The 9,828-nt window shown below is 35.1% G+C and overlaps 1 protein-coding gene across 2 annotated transcripts; it reads left to right on the forward strand.

Annotated features, from left to right (window-relative positions):
• The first annotated feature begins 644 nt into the window (after nucleotides 1–644).
• On the forward strand, nucleotides 645–9,498 carry LOC138306982 (uncharacterized). 2 transcript variants are annotated; one of them, XR_011205937.1, is made up of 7 exons: nucleotides 645–839; nucleotides 1,684–1,759; nucleotides 3,230–3,321; nucleotides 4,088–4,295; nucleotides 4,973–5,138; nucleotides 5,531–6,413; nucleotides 6,469–9,498. XR_011205937.1 is itself a non-coding variant. In XM_069247589.1 (6 exons), the coding sequence occupies exons 1-6, from the start codon at nucleotides 781–783 to the stop codon at nucleotides 5,641–5,643; spliced, it is 714 nt and encodes a 237-aa protein (XP_069103690.1). In that variant the 5' UTR covers nucleotides 645–780; the 3' UTR covers nucleotides 5,644–9,498. The 2 variants fall into 2 exon arrangements, 1 of the variants encoding a protein (XP_069103690.1); XM_069247589.1 differs by having other exon boundaries at nucleotides 5,531–9,498.
• Nucleotides 9,499–9,828: the final 330 nt, after the last annotated feature.

Here is a 9,828-nt window from a genome sequence, read left to right on the forward strand (position 1 = left end):
ACTTTATAGATTATTACCTGCAATGCTACATGTACATAATATATCCTGTATGTATTTATTGTATGATTATGAGTCCAGTGTAGAGGACCTCAATCCTGTACTGGGAAATAAACTTAACTTAACTTAAGGATTTTTCTAGTTTCTTCACTAGCATTTTTGAATACATCGATATCAGAGACATACATGTACATGTAGATATATATGCTATCTATGTCTCTACATACATGTAGATATATATGCTATCTATATATATATGTCTCTACATACATGTACATGTAGATATGCTATCTATGTCTCTACATACATGTAGATTGCTATTGTCCTCTACATACATGTAGATATATATGCTATCTATATATATATATGTCTCTACATACATGTAGATATGCTCTCTATGTCCCTACATACATGTAGATATATATGCTATCTATATATATGTCTCTACATACATGTAGATATGCTATATATGTCTCTACATACATGTATGTTAAACGGGGTATAGTAAAAACTCCATGGCTACTTGTGCTGGGATATAGGAGTGCATGATTCCAAAACACGTTCCGGAATCTCCCTTTTGTGGCCCCATTATTTAAGTTTCAAACGTCTGTTCCACACAGACTATTTCTCGTATTCCAAGCGTCTGTAAGACATTGATTGTCATGACATTTATGTACACTTTTGTGTGAAATTTTAATTGCTTCACAGGTGTAGTGACTTTTTTCATCAACGAAGCAACAAAGCGATAGTTAATAGTTGTTTCGTGGATGAAGAGTCGCCGACATGGCTGCTGTCACACCACGGGATATCGAAGATGTCAAGAAAATGGTGAAAAAGAAACTGTAAGTAGAATCTAGTGATGTCAAACTGTAAACAAACTTTCGAAACTATCTCAAAACTCTCAAAAACTTTTTTGTCACCATCAAACGATTTTTAAGATAGTCGGAAGTGTTGCATGATATCATATTTTCATTTTTGGTATATTTTAACTCAAAAAGAAGCCTTGATTTTCAGTATGCACGTTTAGCCCCACCCACCCCATAGAAATATCATGCCTATAGAGTGTATATGTGAGTATATTGTATGTTTTATATATATAAAATCAAGGATTTATAAGTGAGAAGGATTCGTCACTATCTCTTTACACTACCAAACACCACGCGAGACGTCTATGAACCGGGAATAAAAACCGTTTTTCTCAACAAATACTTGTCTTATCGAGTCAAACGAAACACCAATGTAAAGTTAAATAAATTTCATAACGTTTAATACTTGCTTTAAGGATGGAAGATTAGAAAAAAATGTCTTAAATTTTCGTTAAAAAAATACGACAGCTCATGATATGACAGCACGCTACAGAAAGTAAGATTGTAAGCCTGGCTCCCGCTAGCTTTATCGATACACCGACGGATATCAAAAGGTAAATCAGTCGTTGCCCAACGTCACAATCAGTGCACAAACACAAAAGCTCATGCGCCGTACTTGCACTTAGATGGTCACTTTTTCCCAGTCCTCATTCATAAGATATGTCTCGTATCATATCTTCTTCGTTGCTAAAAATGAGGTATAATAAAAAGTACATGCTCAAAACCTAGTGTGATTTATCCTTCTCATATATGTCCTTGATAAAATTTATGTTAAACTTTTTGTTTAGTCTGACAATGTAATTTTCATTTTTTATTGCAGTGAACTTTACATCAATAGGGAAAAGAGAGAAAATTTGTTTGATCCAGCTGGAGCATGTAGAACAACTAGAAAAATGGTGAGTATTAGAAATGTTAACTTACTGTCCACCCACGTCCATCCTCGATACTCCAGGGGTTCCGATTACATACGATCTCTACATCCCTGGACTATTTCATAGCAAAACTGGAGGCAAACGGACAGAACAGGTAACTTAGTCCTTTGATAAACATCAAAAGAGCCGTATAACGGTACACTGTGGTTGATTGTGTGGCTTTGAAGTTGGGCGTCGCTCTCTCTGTAGTCTTCAAAGGAAATCTTTGCAGGCCTGTGATTGGTCAGACATTTTCTTCTGAATTGCCTTCAGTTTTACTATGAGATAGTCCAGGGGTGGATATAACGTCAGTTATGGTAACCCCTGCAGTATCGAGGATGACCCTCGTCAGGTAAAAGCGTTGGGGAGAGGTAAAATGTTAAGTTGTTTGGAAATGATTTGAAAGGTAGATTGATTTAGATAATGATGCAAAATTATGTAACATAAGTAAGTACTAGTGGAATTGGATTGGATCGATCATCACTGACCAGGTAGCTGAATCGGTATAGTGTCTGGCTAGCATTCAGAGATCCTTGGTTCAAGCCCCAGCCTGGTTAGCACTCAAAGATCCAAGGTTTGAGCTACGGTCTGACTAGATAGCACTTAGAGATCCTGGGTTCGAGTCCCTGTCTGGCTAGCACTCAGGGATCCTTGGTTCAAGCCCCTGTCTGGCTAGCACTCAGAGATCCTGGGTGCGAGCCCCGTTCTGACTAGCACTCCAAGATTTTGGGTTGAAACCAATGGTTTGACTATAAGCATTCAGAGATCCTGGTTCGAGCGCCAGTCTGGCTAGTACTCAAAGATCCTGGGTTCGAGCCCCTTGCTGGCTAGCACTCAGAGATTCTGGGTTCGAGCCCCTTGATGGCTAGCACTCAGAGATCCTGGGTTCGAGACCTGGTCTGGCTAGTACTCAGAGATCCTGGGTTCGAGCCTTGGTCTGGCTAGTACTAAGAGATTCTTGGTTTGAGCCTCGGTCTGGCTAGTACTCAGAGATTCTTGGTTCGAGCCTCGGTCTGGCTAGTACTCAGAGATCCTTGGTTCAAACCCTGGTCTGGCTATAGCTAGTACTCAGAGATCCTGGGTTCCAGCCCAGGTCAGGCTGCTACATGTACATTTTCTCCTCTTCTATTACTGTACTGTAAATTTTTATGTACAGCACTTTAAGAACATCAGACTACCAGTATTGGTCATATATATTTATAGCTTGTTTTGTGGAATCTAAACAGCAATATTGAAACAGATGTCCATAGTAATAAACAGATAACTATCTATACACATGTAATTAACATTGATTTCATTCACATGTTGATATTGTATGTAAAACAAAAAAACAAAGTTGGATGACTTTAAAACTTATTAGACCAGAAGTAAGTGAAGCGCTATTATTTATTTAGTATTATTCTTGTATGTACCTGGTATGTGTATTTCAATAACTACATGTGTGTTTGTTTATAGTACAAGTACGACCTGATGTACAAAGTGATCAACTATGATGTGTTTGACAAACAAAGTCCTAGATATAAAAATAGAACGAAGAAAGGGAAACAGTAAGTCCATTTATTTTGTGCCAAGTGTTCTATAAAAAGATACAATTATACATTACAAATTGTGAAAGTATATTGCTGCAATTTTTTATATAAACATTTTACATGGCTTCTAGCTGTTACATAAATCACTGTTTCTAAATTTTGTAATTTTGATTAAAAATTAGATAAGTAAATTCGAGTGATTTTTTTTTTTTAAATTTGTGATTTAGCTTAAGGATACATACAATTAAGCTGTTTCACAATATTTCTCGGAAGAACTTTTCATGAACACACAAATGTCCTGTAAAATTGCGAAAATATCTTACCTGGGGAAATAGCCAGTCATACTGCACTTATATATATATTAGAAAAATGAATTTAAAAATGTATTACTCTGATGGATTGTTGTAAGTCAATCTGTCCAAAGCTGCTTGATGAGGGCGTAATGATCATCCAGACAAGCTTCACATGACTGTGATTTATCAAGTCTGCTAATGGTCAGCATTTTGATGTAACTTAGAATGTCACTCTGTGATAAACATTGATTTATAGATATTACTCAACACAAACATGTTGGCTTATATAAATGCCATTTTATAGGAGTCACTTCCCTCAGTGCTCGACCATGAGTGCTGGGCCTCCACCGCATTATTTATTAAACATGATGAAAATACAATGCTGTGTTTGACTCTACATCAACTCAACTTTACTCAACAATACACCGCACTGACTTTAAAAGACACACATATTTATAAAGAAATAGAATTACTTCATTGTTGTTTGACAGGGAAACTCCCGTTGAATATGATCATCAGACAGAGAGAGACAGGCACAAGAAGCGTGAGGCGCCTCAGGGAGATAGGACCGAGTCTGGAGACACAAACTACTCTGAGGATTCAGGCAATATCATATACCCCAAACTAGAGAACACGACCCGTAGGGTCACACTGTACAGGGAAGCTGATAGGATTACCAAATATGCTAATGAAGTCTATGTAAGTATATTTTGTCTGATAAATTTTGTTTAAAAAAATTCTATTTATTTGCCGTAAATTACCCACTGGGTGCTAAAAAATTACAACAAATTATTAGGTAATGAAAATGTAAGTTGTGATTCATTATAATGTTGTGATTCACATGTGAAAGTTTCGGAAGTGTAATATGGGATACAAAGCTAATGGTATAAGCACCACACAGTTGTAAAACATCATTAAATCCATGGGATGGGGTGGGAGCATTTATATAACTTGAAAAGAGGGGAGAGTTGCTTATAGAGGGAAGGGTGCTAATTATAGTATTTACAGTTGAAAGATAAGCTGAACAGTTTCATGTCATGAATTTAAAATATTATTCAAATTGTTGATGACACTTGACCAAACTAAATATCAAATATAAAGTGTAATAATATTTTTTGTTAGATGTATAATTCAAGTCAAAGCTTGCTAACTTAATTTTTACGACTGTGGGAAAACTGAACTTAATTGATATTGAGTATTTCACTTAGATGTACTAATTAGTATTGAGTATTTCATTTTGATGTACTGGTGAAATGGTGTATATAGTGAATTGTTTGATCAAGACAACCAAAATAATTAGAATTTTAAAATGTTTCTAATGTAACAAATTTGTGTTTATAAGGATGAAGTATTAATAGACAATTTTGATATTCCAGAACAAATACAACATGGAAGATCTTCAGACGATTCACCACTTTAGGCCCAGCTCCTACCAGGACCATGTGTACAGGTCTCTAGATTCTGGCTACCTACACAACTATACAAGGCATGTCGGCTCAATCCTTCACACCAAGTCATATGTCGACTTCTACAAAAAAGAAGGTTAGTTTCAATACGTGTAGTTATAGTTTACAATTAGTAAATGAATATCTGTGGTTTACATTTCAATAAAGTCAAGAGATATAACAAACCAACAGAATCGATAAAATCTTATGAGGGGAAATAAACCATTCTAAAATCTTTTATTTTTTTAAATTGTGTAGCTCTGATTTTAATTATGATAGATGATATAAATATGGAAAAGAGACCTATAGAACATTTTAATAAGAAAATCTGAATTAAAATAGTAAATTATCTTCCTTTGTTTAAAACCTATGATCAAACATAATTATAGAAACCAAAGGTTAAAAAATTTTTTATTCTATCAATCAAGTTGCTTAACTAATAGCTACAAATGTATTTTATATTGTCTTTTTTATAAATTTCAATTTCAGGTTTACATACTGGTGACAAAACTAAATCCAAACGGCTACAGGAACTTCCAACAAAGAAACCAAAGGATACAGAAAGTGACGAGAAACCGTCAAAACCAGAGACTGTGGAATGATAAGGGCCAAGATATCTGGAAACCATTTTAATAGTCGCCACACTTTTATACACATCTAAGTTATAGTTTTGAATGTAATATTTTTCATGTGTGGCAACAATTTTGATAGTGCAGTAAAAAAATTGTATGCTTATTTATTGATTGATTTAACACTGAAGTATTATATCTAGATTATATTTTTTTGTAATGATAATTAAGTGATAAGAATTTATTACATTTTTTATAAAGGATTCATATACAATTGGCATTTTCTAAAATTGTGAAATGTAGCGTTTGAAATTTCTGATTGATTTTTCCTGCATATTGATACATGTTGTATTGGTTTGAGATGAATATCAGTTTCTATATATACATATCAGATGAATTGTGATAACAACTAACCTTTGTTTGATGTTGGTGTTGATTATATTTATACTTGCACCATATATATATATATTTAAATGAATAAGGACAGCAAATTTGATGTGACCTTTTAATTGTTTATTGTATTGTTTTAAGATGTCAATTATTTTCTTTTTATACATACCATGATATAACCAACATATAACTATCATGATAATACAATTTTGTTTAACCAATTAAGATACCCAGGGATGGGAATTAGGTGTACCCCCAGGGATGGGAATTAGGTGTACCTCCAGGGATGGGAATTAGGTGTACCCCCAGGAATGAGGATTAGGTATACCCCTAGGGATGAGGATTAGGTGTACCCCAAGGGAGGTGGGTTAAGTGTACCCCTCGGAATGAGGATTAGGTATACCCCAAGGGAGGTGAGGGGGATTAGGTGTACCCAAACGGAGATGGGTTAGGTGTACCCCAAGGGAGGGGGATTAGGTGTACCCCCAGGGATGAGGATTAGGTATACCCCTAGGGATGGGATTAGGTGTACCCCTAGGGAGGGGGATTAGGTGTACCGAAAGGACGATAGGTTAGGTGTACCCCAAGGGAGGGGGATTAGGTGTTCCCCTAGGGAGGGGGATTTTGTGTACCCCCAGGGATGCGGATTAGGTGTACCCCCAGGGATGAGGATTAGGTTACCCCTAGGGAGGGAGATTATGTGTACTCCAAGGGAGATGGATTAGGTGTACCCCAAGGGAGGGGGATTAGGTGTACCCTCAGGGATGGAGGATTAGGTGTACCCCCAGGGAGGGGGATTATGCGACCCCTAGGGAGGGGGATTAGGTGTACCCTAAGGGAGGTGGGTTAGGTGTACCCCAAGGGAGGGGTATCAGGTGTACCCCCAGGGATGGGATATTATTTGTACCCCAAAGGATGGAAGATTAAGTGTATCTTAAATTGTAAGTGCTTAATATTGCAATACTGTATCAAGATCAAAATTTATATGTAAAACTAAAAGAAAAGAAAAAATGATTAAAATGTAGAATGAATCATCAAGATAGAGAAAAGATAATTTCATTTTTTTTATTCTTTGTTCAGCCAGAAAAATCTGATTTTTACCTTTCTGTGACAAATGTTTTGTCTTGGTAATGTTTTTGTTGACAGTAAAATGTACTACATGTTACCTGGTATAATGACATAAAATAATATAGTAAATGGACTCCAGCAGCTCTGATCTATCGGAGTTACTGCTGTTCTTACTCCATCAATACCAGGAATTGAAGTACAGGAGTTCAACAAAGGGGAGTAACGTTAACTCTAATACATGCCATCTTGTTTTTATGTCGAAGTGCTTGTTAAAGCAGGTTTTATTGTACTTTTGGTTTGTTTTGTTAAGTCTCTGTACACAATTGTGAAGTTCACACTTTAAATAAGGTTATTATCTGGCTCTTCATTTAAACGTTTATCTTAATTAATGAATAGTTATTATTGGCAAAGTAACACAGTAAAAGATCAAATAATACATGTACCTTCTACGTAATGAACATTTCAAAATCCCAATAGTTTTTTTTATTTCTGGTGTTTATATAGGCATTGGATTATTTCAAAGAAAATTTAATAACATTTATGAGCATTTTATAGTTGACAATGATGGCTTGGTGTTTTGAGATATACTAAATATGTATTAAAACGTGGCATATCCTTTATACCAAAATAAGACCATGCTGCAGCTGTGTTACTGAATGTTACATTACGTAGACTGCTGACTATCTCAACCATTGAACTAAACAAACATTTCCTCTGATGAGCAGGTACATAATATAGGTGGAAGTGCTAATGATACTGCAGATATAGGTTTGGTTTTGTGCTGCAATCTTCGTGTGATGTGTGTGGGCATATGTACAATGTACATGGTATACAATTTATCTGTAGTTTTACTCGCGTACACGTAGTTAGATTTAGTTTTATTTTTAGGCAGTTATTGATAATGCAATATCTAGAGTGCTATTTCCACACAGGAGGTTAAACTACATGTATTACGGAGGTTACATTGGAAACCTTTTCTTCTTAGACTTCAATGTTAGATGTTTTGCTTATTTGATGATATATTATTCCGTTTCAAAATATAGATAGTACCAACAGTAGGAATCGGCAGTGGATGGATGAAATCCAGTTGTTTTATAATAACATAGTAAATATTTTCTTTGATACAGCAGTTTTGACTGAGTCACCTGTTGATTGTGATGGTGTGCATATTCTACTGTGCGGCCAGAGTTCCGAATGTCTAGAGCTGCTGACGAATACTTCATGATAGTGTTGTTTTGTTTATGTGGAAATAATGTGTTTCATGAGATGCAAACAATTATTTTTTTCCCAGATCCTGACTACTGTTTCTTCACGACTACTGGTAGGGTCACAGTGCCTACTGTATCCTTATTGTTGCTACCTGAACAACACAGTTATTAGATGTGTACTATGACCTTGGTATCTTAGTACGTGGTATCACCTGTGTAAACTGTTTTAATGCTGGTCGATCCTCCTACAGTAGCACACTGATTAACAACAATATACATGATTATGTAATTTTTCTCTTTCCGTGTATATAAACATCTCCAGCATTATGTTAAATGTTTGGTCATACCGTGTCTTTTGTTGTTGATATTTGTAGCAATGTACATATGTATACAAAATTATACACATAAATGTAAAGTTCCTATGCACTAATGTTTATTCTCTTACAACAACTAGCATTTACATGGATTCATGTTACTATCTTGGCCAAATGTAATGTGAGATGTTTGTACTATGCAAATAATGTTATTTTTCTATGCAAATGGCTATCGAAGTACATTATAATTAGTATTGAATTGTTCAATAGTTATCGAAGTACATTATAATTCGTATTGAATTGTTAAATGGTTATATAATTATCGATCATTATTTTCGCGCGATATGAAATTTCGCCTGATTTTGCGAAAGAACAATTTTGCGAAAGAGCGCGGAGGTGAGTTCAAATATTACGTGAATATGTACAAATGCACGGTTATCAATAAGAACCCTTGATTGCCAATTTATGTATTCGTGAATATATTGTAGAATAACGAGGACACGGAATATTGTAAACAAAAATAAGTCGTTATTATAGTATTAGATTCTGGTATTAGTTACATTTTACTTTCATGCAAGTCAGGTCAATTTGAATCCCTACATTACTGTTTAACCTATCCGCATCGGTATATTCGATTCTACCTTTTTGCTTTATCACTTGAGATTCTGTTAGATTTCCTGACGATTGTTTAGTGTTATGCCTGTTTGTGGAGACCATTGTTTTATGATTTTACCCACTCCCTTACGCATCCTTAAGTTCATAAATTTTCTTATTTGCTTAGTGATTTTTGCCCTTTTGCAGTTATTTTTGTTTCTTGTTTTTATTTATTCAGTCTGTGATATATATTTCTCTAATATCCAATATTAGTTTGTTGCCAATGAATGCGAATAAAGTTTTGTTTTACTTGATATGATATTTTTGTTTTTAACTTTACATTGAAAGTTATAATTATGATTGCTCATATTGTTAGACCCCTGCCGGTGAAACCGGAGGGGACTATAGTGTTTGATCCCATTTGTCTGTCTGTCTGTCTGTCTGTCTGTCTGTCCGGATTTGGTTTCCAGATTATAACTTTAATCAAATTAATGGATTTTGATCAAACTTCACACAATGGTAGCATATGGGAAAATACAGCTTGGGATTGAATTTTGGTTCAAAAGGTCAACTACAAAGGTCACTGTTACTAAAATAGATTGTTTCACAAAATTTCGTTTCCAGACGATAACTTGAGAAAAAAC

Source organism: Argopecten irradians, chromosome 14 (assembly GCF_041381155.1).
Source record: "Argopecten irradians isolate NY chromosome 14, Ai_NY, whole genome shotgun sequence".
Lineage (NCBI taxonomy): Eukaryota > Metazoa > Mollusca > Bivalvia > Pectinida > Pectinidae > Argopecten > Argopecten irradians.